The following is a 12,647-nucleotide window of genomic DNA, read 5'->3' on the forward strand; positions in this document are numbered from 1 at the left end:
AGGTGCTGCTGCTAAAGGCATCATCTTTCCAAAGAGTGGAAGACAACTACAGGACTAAGCAAACAGATCACTGCCCAGACTTCATCCTGAAGCTGTATTTATCTTTATATACAATCTATTTAAAAATCCAAGTTTTACCCAAGCTTACCCTGGGCTGTTCTTCAGGTTGCTTTCTTATTTCTCCAAATTCTTATGTGAACAGTTACTGTGTAACTCAAGAGACGTTGAAATAATTCCTGCAGTGCTTACCTTTTGCCCGATGTGTCCAATTAAAATACTATTAGCTACAGAAGTGTTTCCCAGGTTTTCTACGATGTCAATGCCAAAGTCTTTGCAAGCATAAATACGGAAATGTTGGAGTTCAAGGTTGCTGCTTCTAAAAATCTACATAAAAATGTAATAAAGAAATAATAATAAATAAATAATAATAAATAAATAAATATTTTGGTTTATAACTCTGCTTTCCTTACAATACAATAGAAAGGAGAAGTGCAAAAACACATAAAAGTGTTGCATGTGTATTTAATATTTGAGAATCTCCCCTTAATGTCTAGTTTCTGCTTTCCATTAATAACACAAAAATCTTTACATTCTGTTAACTTATTTTTATGTTAAAAGAAAAAAAGAACAGTATGAAAGAAAATGAGGACTGAGAATCAGTAAGAGACTGGGTAAAAGTGCTCTAAATTTTGGGGGTTTTAGTACTGGAAATAATAGTTGAGTAAAGAAGTTTGTAGCAGAGAGATGCCTTGACAATAACCAGAGGTATTGCTTACAGTCACCTAACAAGAAGACGACTGTTCCTAGAGGGAGCCCATGGGAAGAAGCAGAATAAACTTAGTTATTCATGTATGCTAGGTCAGTAACTCACAAAGAAATTACAAGCTAGGCAGAGAAAACCACAAAAACAAAACTGCAAAACATCCTTTTATTTTGTATCTTTTCATACAAATAAGCTTTTCCAGAAATAGAATGCACCAGTCTGAAGGAAAAAAAAAACACTGAAAAACTGGACACTTTCAAAAGAAGAGCCATAGGATGGGTTAGACTAGAAAACATGCCTTACAGAGAAATACTGTCTGTTCAGGTCATCAGATGGGAGGTTAAGAGGATCACAGCCTCTAAGCACTGGTATTGGAAGAAAGTATCAGATAATAAGGGGTGGTGTGGGATTTTTAATCAGACAGTAATAGTGAGCTACAATCTGGAAAGTGAAGCCAGACAAATTTAAACCAAAAAAAAAAAGGTGTACTTTTTTAACAAGGATGAAAAAATTCCCGTGGAAACCATTAACCCTACAAAGGTAACAGATCCTCTACCAATTGCAGTCTTTACGAATAGCTCAGAACCTCTGGGAGGATTTTTTTTGGCTGCATGATCTAATGGGAGGTATCCCTGCTGATGGCAGGAGGGGTGGAACTAGATGATTTTTAAGGTCTTTTCAAACCCAAACCATTCTATGATTCTATGATTCTATGATTACAGTGGCAGACATATGCTAGATGATTACAGAGGACACCAGTTATTGGTGAAAGTAGCACTGATTCTGCACTGAAGCAGTAGGGAGAGCTCACGCAAAATGTGTTTCTGGTTTTATCACCAAAATTGGAGCCTCCAGCTGAGGGACATGGACATACAGGTACAAGAGCTTTTACCAAAAATGTGGCCTATTTGCAGCCTTAAAAGATGAAGTCAGTGTAGAGGTGATGTACTTGTAAAGATTCTGAACATCACAGAGCACGGTGAGGACAAACGTACCTGTGCTCCACCTTGGCTGCTCCAAGCTGTGAAGTTGTTGAACAGAACAAGTCTATTTGGGCTGTCTGGCAAATATTCTGGGTACACCAGCAACCCATACCTGTTCAGGAAAGAAAGCAAAGGAGATGACTGTTTCTTTACAGTGCATGTATTCATAAACAGTTTCCTATTTATCATTTTGATATCTAAAATCTTAAACATTTAACAGTTCTCTGCATGAGACTTTATCATTTCTTCTAAAATCAAAAACTGGTGGATAGCAGCATTTATTTTAAGCATCTAATCATGCTGGAGAGCATACTTAAAATTTCTTTTTTCAAGCATTTTCAGAATTAGCCGTGCCAGGGCTAACAACCAGTGCACAGTACCACTGACAGGTGCCTGCTGTAGAACACCCCCAGCATGCTCATGAGCTTTCAATCAGCATCGGCTTCACACGAGCCCAGTATGAATCTGGATGGATAAGGCGTTTCTAGCTCTTCGGTTCAGACAACTTCGACTACACTCCAAGTGTAAGTGTCCCTGAATGCAGCCCTTGGTTTGACCTTCTCAGAAATTTTAAATCCAGATTAATATCCAGATTTCCTCAAAATTCGGGTGACTCTGTCCACTGACTTTTAGTACAATTTCATTTTTTACTATAATTTGTGTTTTAAGGAAGTACTTGTTCCTGGATGCTACAGGAACAACTGTTATATGTGATGTCTGACACACATACAGCACCTTTTACCCCATTGGACTGCAAAGTGCTTAGTCTACATTTCAATCTACTTAATCAGAGGCCAAATTCTAAGTTGAGTGTTCATGCTGCTATGATATAAAGAATCTGGAGGTAAGAAATGCCACTCCAGGTTGTGTAAGCCAGGGTCATGTCTCCAATGGTGGCCTGCAGAAGATATTAAAGGAGTGTGAGAAAGAAATCCTGTATCTGTTCTGCGTGCCACCCTCAAAAAAGAGCTTTCAATTCAACACCTCAGCGCACGCTTCAGTGCTTTGCTGTTAAATGGTTGATGAGGAAATGTGTTAAATATGTGGCACCTTAAACTACATCAGGATCGTTTAAACATGGGGGTAAAGTGGATGAGCTTGTTATCAGCACTGGGAAATGTTGCAAGTTAACAAATTGGGCTTCTGAATGAAGAAGAAAGGACGTTATTGAAACTACTAAGGAAACCATTCTTGATCAGGCCCTGAAAAACAGTCCAAATCACATCATTGTCAAACAGTGGTTCTGCTCTGCTATGGAGAACTCTGCTTATAAGACAGGAAGCCCTAAAAGGGTGCAAAATTGGGGAAAAAAAAAATCCTGAAAGGAGGTGCAAAGCATTTTCTGCTTACCACTGCAATTATATTTAACACTATCGTGCACTGAAGGAAAATCTCTTTAACCAAAAATCCTCAAGTACCTTGTGCAGGAATGAGCTATGTTCTCACTGAAGGACAGGAGAGGCATTTTGGATGGTCCGTCGGGGGAGAGATGAAAGAAGTAGCCATACCCAGCAGCACACACTGTGTTACCCTGCAGAGAAGTGTATATGACTGTGAAAAAAGATTACCACAGATTTCTGGAAATTAAAATAAATTTAAGAAAAGCCCAAATTAAAATCCCAGCTGAGATCCATTCAAATTCTGGTAGGTCTGGCTGGCAGAAGCTGGTACCTTGTTTCTGTGTCCTCAATCTCATGCTGTTTTCACTCTGTCTTTGAGCCAGTCTTAAAAAAAAACTGTTCTCAAGCCAGGCAACAAGGGTTGGCCAAGCAATAGAAACAAATAACAGAAAAAAATGGTATTGCCATAATTCTTCAAGAAGTAGGTAAGAAAAAAATGTGTGGAAAACTTCTTACCCCTATAAAATGCTTTCTAAGAAGGAAGGCGATAAATCACAAACTACTCAGTTCATTCATTTACTTCTCAATCTGTATCTTTCTCATACCTCCCAAAGCAAATACAGCAAAAGGAAACAACGTTGGCACTGAAATGTGAGGCCCCTTAAAAGTCAAGAGAAAGCAGAGAAGTACATCTTCAAGATATGTCAGTGGCTGAACATCTAAACTTACTCAGACCTGTGGTAAATTGCTGGGTTTGCATTCTTATTAACCATGGGTAAGTGAATAACCATGGGAAGATGTGCTGTAAGTTATTGTCACTTAATATGTACTTAATGAAAAAATTACGGAGTTACTTTCTTTGTATTATTTCAAGAGGTGAAAAATAAGTGAACATAAGGTTTGCCTGGCTTTAAAATTAGGAATTTGGTACTTACAGAGTCTGTAGCAGGTGGGTTATGTGGGAGGATATACAGCAGGTTAGGAGTTTTTCTGCTCTAAGGCAAAAACCTGCTCTTACCTGCTTCATTTGGACAGCAGCCAGACTTAGTTGGTTTTGGATGGTGTCCATACAGTGACTTTTTCTTGTGCACATCTGGGCATGATTCCTCTCACCTGCCTTAGATGTGTAAAAATTTGATGCTGAAGTCCAGGCTGGTAAACCTCGGCTCCCTCTCCAGGAAAAAAATAAGGCATAGGCATGTCCAGAGGGCAATTCTTCTGGACTATCCTTAGATAAGATTAATTGCTCTCTGGAGGTATCTAGTTCTCCAAGGGGAGTCTAAGGTGAGCTTTCCTGCAGCTGTAAGAACAGTTTGTTCTCTAAGGTCGGGACTGACACCCACCACTACCACTCATAGGTCACCGGAGAGTGTTAAAGCACTAATGACTTTTTGGTCCCTGATGGTCCAAATTGAAGCCAAGCCTGATGACCTAGAGGTGAAAGCCTCCATATACCAATTACTTTCTTCTGACCCATCCAAGTGTGCTCCCTGCAGTTGTGATCTCTGACATCTGTCAGGCAACAAAGAGACATCAATGCCCAAAGCACTGCTTTCTCTATCCCCTGGTAAAACTGCTGCTGTTTCCAAAAGTGCAGCCACAGACTCTTTTCCTTTAACAAAATACTTCTGCAGTCCAGTCACATTATTTCCAGGATGTTTTACTTGCAACTCCAATCGTGCATTCTACAGATGATTCATAAGGAAAATCCTGCATATTTATTCAGCCAGCTAGTGGCTGGAGGGCAGGGGTTTTAGGCAAGCAGGGAATTTTGTGTGGAAATCAATTCTTTGTGGAAGTCAGTATATTACGAATGTCCGTGCAACCAAAATTCCAGAGAGAAATTACCTTCTCTAGCATGCCAAATACCTGGAGGTACGCATTGCAAGTCAGTAAAATAAAGTGGCTGACGTTTTAAGTGTCTCTTAACTGTATAACACTGCTAATGTAAATATTTCATGAATTTCTTTTAGATAACGAGGGCTCAAAATGCTGACCTTAAAGATGACATTAAGCTTTGGAGAGTGTGCCCAGCACCACTCCCCCAGTTTCAGAACCTGGCAGGATTCAAGGACTACCCCCAACGGGCTCACTGCAATGTGCGCTCACCTTGCAGAAGGTTTTAGGAAGGATCTCGGTAGGGATGAAATGGTGAGAAACAATTGATGCCAAACAGATGCAGCCTCACCTCTTTGGTACTGTGGAGAATGGTTGAGTGGGGTGATATTGGGAAACAAATTCATTTATTAACAGCGTGACTATGAGCCACTCCTCTGACATGGAAACACAGGCTGATCTCCACCCCGTTCATTCATTTAAGCTGCTTCCCAGTTCTCAACACCATGGCAAGAAAGGAAAGGGAGGATGCTTGTTGAATTTCTTAAACCCAGTCTGTACATCGTTATGCATGAGCACTGCGTGCTGGCTCTGGGGTTTAAGGGCATTGAATGTTTGTGAATAGGAAGTTACTACAAAAGGTCCAAGACCCACTTGGCCCAAGAGAACCAAGAGAAAAAAATAGAAAACTACTTGTTTTTTTTTTCCTGCACACAAAAAGAAAACCAGGGACATAGAGTATGCATTTCAGTGACAAAAGAACCAATATCAAAGAGGGGCATCTTCGGTTCCTCATGGTGATATAGCATTTAAAAGGCAAGAAACCAGCCTGCTAATGAAATTGTCTTGTGACACTAAAAAGTGACCACCAGGGTTTCTATACTTTATTTAAAAAAAAACCCAACTAAGCTTGTAATAACTATTTTGCACTTATACTGTATGAATATAAAATTTTATCTAACAGCTTGATTCACAAATGTACTTAAGAGCTTAAGTCAAATGGAAACCAGTGGGAATGGGGTCTCTGAATGTCTTTGTAAGCTCAGGTTTGAGTGACTGCTGTGTCCAAATTTCAACACCGTTTAGGAGACCACTGATTTTCAAGGAAGTTTAAGCCTTTCAGTCACTGATGCAAATTTAGGTTCCCAAGTAAATTGAGTAGTTATGAAAATATTATTGCAGGACTTACTGTGGAAAGCTTAACCCATCATGCACAAATGTTGCACAGTATGGACCTAGAGCTCTCTGTCTATATCTCAGCTGTAAGCCTTGCCTTAAAGATTACAGCCTGTAAGTTTAAAACCAGTAACTGAAAGATGGCAATCTGGAAACAAACAACAACCAAACACAAAACCCAACAACATTTAACTTTAAAATCTAGAGGGGGAAATTTCTATTCCATGTCATGGCCTGGAAATCAGGCAGTGGGAAGATGAATCTTTCTCATTACACTCTTCAAACCTCCCTATTAAACTAAGATTATAAATACCTAAAAAGCAATATCCAGTTCTTGAGCCATTTGATTAGATAAAAGGGGTTGAAACTCTGCAACATCATGATGGTGGTGCTGGACCAGAATCCTTTGCATTTAGCGATTACTACCATACTAAGAAAAAGTCCACATGACACAGGTGCTTTGCTTGGAAAAAGTGTGACTTTTTTTCTTAATATCCATGTCCTTTCATGTCTTCTGCTGAACACTGCTTGGTATTGTAGACCAGTAAGTGCAGCTAATAATAATTTTAAGCTAGGTGACTTCTTTATATTTTCCTTTTGCTACTGCAATGCCTCAAATAGCCCACTCTGAGAGACTGCCGACAATGAGGTTTATCAGCAACCCTTCAAGGGCCATCTGCTAATCAGCCTTGAGTAACATATATTTGGAGAGCAGACTTAACTCTGATGTTCGGGTACGCAGCCACAGACGCAGTTTTGGGCGTATCTACGAAGACATGTGAACCGAGAGAGCTAAACAAATGTGCTGAAAACTAACCACAGTCAGTTCACATGTACCCATAGAGATAATTGCAGCAAACTTTTTCAAAAGCTGAGCCACCGGCAATGAAGTAGACAGCTCCAGGGTAAGTCAGTGCATGACAGTACAAAACTCTGTATTTAGTGGAGCTGAAATTCATGTGATTCTGCCTAGTTGTTGCATTTTTAAACCATATTTGATGGCCTTAAAAATTATAAATATGCCCTTGAGGGAATTGCAGAAAAGTCCTCTCCTTCTTCCTGAGTGCTATTGTCTTCATACTAATATAGGAAATGTGTTGGTCTCTTTTTCACCTTCAAATTTAGGTGCAATTCTTTCCTCTTGGAGTAGAAGCCCAGGGGGTGATTAGGTCTTCAGATACACATAATAATTGGTTTGGTTTCTGTGGGTTAGCAATATAACAGGTCAGGGTTTTTTTTAATGAAAATGTGCATTTGTCACAACTGAAACTGTGGTAAGGAAGGTCAGTTTCAATGAAATGACTTGAAATAGTTGGGAACGAAAAATGGTTTGAAATCACTGAAAACCATTTTTGTTTTCTGTGAAACGCTTAAAAATGATTCTTTATTCTGAAATGTGACTTGAATAAGAAAAAAAAATGTATGAACTAAAAGAAAGCATCAGAAAATTAATGAATAAAAAGATTTTTACTGAGTTCAGCTTTTTGGTATGGGGGTTGTTAGTCCGTTAGCTTTTTAAGAGTTTGATGTTTTACCACTATTTAGAAGAGAGAAGCTGTGTTTCTTTTAAAATCAATGTCATTTTCATAGGACACCCTGGAATGCAAATCTTGGACTGCATTTATGACAGTAATGCAGTCATGACAAATGACAATAGGTTGTCATTTTAAATCCAGACAGAGGTGTATTTGATATTGCTGAATTCTAGTGTGTTTGTCATCAGTCCATTAAAATTGAGGGTTTTTTTATAATGACAGAAGTAAGAAAAAATTCCAGAGAAGATGAGCCTAAACTTTTTTCCAGTTTTTATGATTTTATAGTATTAGAAGATAAAACAACTTTTTAAAGTATCCCAGGACGAAGAATCTCATTGCAATATTTCGTTCCACTCAAGTGTAGTAAAATTTTCAGTAACAATAAATTTGCCCATGAATGACATTTATTTTGCAATATGCACTTGTTTTAATATCCCATCACAAGCACAGTTTCTGACAGCTCAGCCAAGAAGAGAATATCGTATGATCTCCCAGAAAAACGAAGCTCTGTATCTTTCTGATACCTTTGATCAGAAAGGAAATGTTATGGTTTATACCTGAACTTCTTACCTCGATGTGGTTGGCAGGAGCTCTGACATAGATCCCTGCTGGTGACAGTGTCTCAATGTTGGATAAACCATCTGTTCCAGAAAGGCCAATCACTATGTTGTTACTGACTCTGTTCCCTTTTTCCAGTCCCTCTCCTTTCAAAAAAAAAAGAACAAAAAAAAGAAGAAAAAAGAAAGTAAGAGAAAAAAAGAAAAAAAAATGAAAAGAGAAAAAAGACTAAAAAGAAAAAGAAAAGAAACAGGAATGTACATATAGCTGGAAACCCTCTATTATGCAAGTCACAGAACTTGCTGGGTTTTGCCCTGCCTGCTTTGCTGGCATGGCCCACCTGGGAATTAGCTTTCCCTGCTAACTCTCCATGGGTAAATCACTGTTTGAAAAGCACTTAGAAACCTGTGTTTAACACTTGGTTGAAGATGGCTATGAGACGGTCAAAGACTGCCATGACTACTCAACACGGTGCTGCGTGCTTCAGAAATGTCAGGAGGCCACAAGCAAGATCTGATCAAATTGTGAATATGATTAAAAAAACAGTTTCTGCCACAAAAAGCTTACACTAATGCGATAAAAACTATCAGGGAAATGAATGCTACAATACATATTCTACAAAGAGGCAATGGAGACCATGGTTCTGCAATTCAATATGCACAAGACCCTGTACCAGGTGTTCTATATGAATATATCATCAGCTATACTGTACCCAAGATTTATGGAGAAAATGAATAAAGGGAATATTATAAAGCACATTTAGAGTTGGAAAAAAAAGAGATTCAGAGAGGGGAAGTGGCTCACCTATGCACACACAGGCCTGCTTCTGGCAGTACTAGAAGTCAAAGTCCTGTCTATCTTCTGTGACTCCGTCACTGCCCTATTTATATGTAAGAAAATTTCTAAATAGACTTAAAAACACCTGGTGCCACTGTGCACTAAAGTGGGGGTTTGCCCCCCTAAGCAACAAAGTATGAGAATAAAAAGGAAAAATCAATCAAAAAGTTGATCACACAACTCAGAGTCATGGGGTGCCCCAGATGTAGTAACAGTATTGAAGAAGGAAGAAAAAAAGAGGAATATCTTTTTAAATTAGACCATAAAGGAATGTGCCTCCCAATGGCAAAAAGTGGACAGTTCCCTTCAAGTCAAGTCCAAGTAAGGACACATCAGCATTGTCCCCATGCTCTGGTGTTTTGGACGCAGAATACAAAGTGCATCATCTCTGGTCCATATCAGGAGCAAATTAAATCTATCTAGTTTTGTTTATCAAACATAAATTATTATCTTCAACTATACCCGCTCAAGTTCTATTCCAAATAAAAATCTCTTCCCCAGTCATTGCTACCCCAAATGTAAGCCACTTCACAGGAAAACCTATGTCCTTGGGTTTTGGGGATGGCAGTAATTATTTTTAGCCTTTCTCTCAGTCTTTTGAGCCTTTCTCCATTTTTTGAACAAGATCCATTTAGGAAATATTTCCTTTCCAGGCTGTATTTACTACAATGCCACTACCAGAGCAAGAACAGGATCCTAAAGCAGTCCTTTTGACAGCCATATAGGTTTTTGAGGTGGCATAAAAGGTCTTGGTTTGTCAATTAATTTTAAGCCCAGAGCGAATTTTTATGACTGTCTTGCAAACCCCCTGAAAATAAGGGGTTTAGATGAAATCACTAAGGGAGTCCAATTCTGGAGCTGCAAACAGCCAGCTATAATAAATATTCCTTCACAGGCTACAAAATGGTATATAAATTCATCCATCAGACCCTCTGGAGCTGCTGGCAGTGAAGCCATTAAAGACATTTTGGGCATAAGGTGTATTCAGGCTGAAACTTCAGTGGAACTTCAGCTCAGCCCAGAGTCCTTTAATTCAGACACATGTCCCAGCACGAGTGAGCCAAGGCATGCTGGCAGGATGGAAATCTTGTTCTGCTTCCCCATGGATGCAAAAACTCTGTGCATCACCTTGGGCGAGTCATTGCATCTCTCTGAGGCAGCTCTCTTCATCTGCAAGATGTGTACAATCACTCTCCTTTTACAGGACTCCTCTGTAAATCGTAATCTATCACTTCTCATTATGTTTATATACAGGACCTAGCAAAGGGACTCGCTCTGTATGTGGAACTGCAGGATCAGGACTGAAGGCTTTTTTTCCCCCTCTGTTTATCTTAAAATTGGTCATTTTTATCCCATCTCTGATGAAAAGCAAAATTCAAGCTATATCTTTAGGTATTCAGGCAACAAGAGATCCCAGCAGAAGATGCTGCAAGTCAGTCTCCTGATGGTTAGTTAGGAGAAATATTTTGTTGATTAACATTTTTGTTGCTCCAAGCTCCAATTTATTTAAGTGCTAAATCCTCTGCTTAACTTTTAACATATGTTTTCACTCCATTATGCTCTATGTCAAATGACTGAAGTTAAAGGTAAGTATGCTTTTAAATGAGTCACTGAACTGGGGTCTTAAATATTGCATAATGGTGCTCCTCCAAAGACAGTTAAATCAATCCCCTAAAAAAAAAATCTCCCTTCACTTGTGCACTGAAAAAAAAAGGGATCCAGATCAAGTGAAGACTGACCTGAAGAAACAGAGTGTATGGTCAAATGGAAAGAGTTGCTAGGAGTTGCATGTGGAATCATGGGAGATTTATTCCAGATTCACTGATACCAGAAAATGCAGAAGATGCGATTAAAGTTCTCAGGGTGCAGTTAAGGATCTGCCATTCCTTCTTCCAAAAGATTTTCGTGCAAATGGTAATCAGCACATGTTGCTGTTACATGTAGAACAGATATTTTCCTGCTTCACTTACCCAGTAGAAGCCCATGGCCTGAAATGTTATAGAAAACATTATTGTCCACACTAAGGTTTGAGATCCCGATCAGACGGAGTCCTTGGCCAAAGGAGTCCAAAACACAACAGCCACGTATGTAAGAGTCTGGAAAGAAATTAGTGCTGTGAGCAAAAATCACACTGCGGCTTGAAGGTTAGGAGAGTTTTATATTAGCTCCTCATCCTTCGACGCTGTACAATTAATCCTTTTGGCTCCAATGAGAACGCTCGGTTGCAGCTGCCCACCCTTACTCCCCTGACAGATCTTTGCCAACAGATGGGCATGGCTGAGATGGCCACAGTAGGGAAGAGGGGCTCTGAGCATAGAAATGGGTTAATGGAGGTGGTCTGCTATTGTGAGGAAGGAGGAGGAGATGCAGTGAAAGGATAGGGTAGGATCCCAAGAGTGAAGTATGTAATGAGCTCAGGCAGTTGGATGATTGAGTGGGACTGAAGGAGAGGAGGAACATTTCAGAAGGGCAGAGAGGACAGGGCAAGTATCTTGTACATCTTATCTAGCCAGGCATGGTGATCTGCCCACTGTACTCCAGCTTCATGGCTAGTGCTGTCTTCTGCCACCAGGAAGCCTAGATCTTCACCCAGTGATGGAGATAGCATAGGGAAGGCATAAGTGTGGGTTAGCTGGAGGGGAAAGTCCCATCCCGTACCTTTAAAACATTATTTGAGCCCACCTAGCTTGCTTCCATAACCACCAGTCTTCAGAATCCTCCTTGCCACTTCCACAAAGAAAAATTTTGCGCTTACCAGTGACAAAGTCAAAAGACCTTAATACATTCCTTAACTTTTAGGTGATAGAATTAAACCTTGGCCTATGGTACTGAACAGTCCTGAGCCACCTCTGGGCTCCTTCACGGTATATTAGTGCTTTCATTACCAGAGCTAGAGGTAGCATGCCAACTCAGAGGTGTGGCACAAAAATGAAATATTATTTTAGGAAGAAGCTGTCCAGAGATGCAAAGGAACTAAAGCAACTTAAAGTATTCCATCAAGTTTCACTTGGGCTTAGACTACGGGTGAGGTTTTCTCACATTTACCAATCCGTCAACTGACCCAAGAGCTGAGCAGGACATCTGCCCCAGGTTTGGGCAGAAAAAAGTGGATATTTGAGATGATTCGGGCCCACCTCCAGTGCAGCCATCTCACCTGCCATCTGCACGTTGCCAGTAACAGTCAGGGCGCTGAGATGCTGCCGAAACGCTTGGCCCACGTGGCGGAACTGGACCCCCTCCACCTGGAGCCGATTCGTCTCTCCCTGGAAGGCCTCCACAACCACAATGGCCCCCAGGTCCCGAGACCCCAGCTGCCTCTCGCTTCGCTCATACAGACACCTGGAGCCACCTAGAATACAACCCGGTGGGAGCTGTCAGTGTTACTTCTCCATGGTGACCATAGGATGTGCAAAGTGCCCCAAGCAACATCATGAGACCCACCACATTGACTCAGTGAGACCCCATCTCCAGCGGTGATCTTAAACATGGGCCTAAAGACAAATAGCCACAGCCAAGCATATTTGATGTTCCCTCTAAATACTCTCATGGTTCCTCCCTTAAGAGTCTGGACATTTTTAGAGGAACTTATATTAAAACCAGCAGGAAGCCCTGGTAGTTT

At 40.3% G+C, this 12,647-nt stretch overlaps 1 protein-coding gene across 1 annotated transcript in view; it reads right to left on the reverse strand.

Moving 5' to 3' along the window:
- Window positions 1-12,647, reverse strand: part of PKHD1 (PKHD1 ciliary IPT domain containing fibrocystin/polyductin) — a 266,175-nt gene that overhangs the window by 133,250 nt on the left and 120,278 nt on the right. The window contains exons 39-44 of the mRNA XM_068405752.1: window positions 12,183-12,377; window positions 10,999-11,124; window positions 8,204-8,337; window positions 3,165-3,277; window positions 1,759-1,858; window positions 250-384 (exon numbers count right to left, since the gene is read on the reverse strand). Of these exons, the coding sequence (XP_068261853.1) occupies window positions 250-384; window positions 1,759-1,858; window positions 3,165-3,277; window positions 8,204-8,337; window positions 10,999-11,124; window positions 12,183-12,377 (803 nt within the window). The remainder of the gene's footprint in view (window positions 1-249; window positions 385-1,758; window positions 1,859-3,164; window positions 3,278-8,203; window positions 8,338-10,998; window positions 11,125-12,182; window positions 12,378-12,647) is intronic.

This window comes from Nyctibius grandis, chromosome 1 (genome assembly GCF_013368605.1).
Source record: "Nyctibius grandis isolate bNycGra1 chromosome 1, bNycGra1.pri, whole genome shotgun sequence".
NCBI classification, from domain to species: Eukaryota; Metazoa; Chordata; class Aves; order Nyctibiiformes; family Nyctibiidae; genus Nyctibius; species Nyctibius grandis.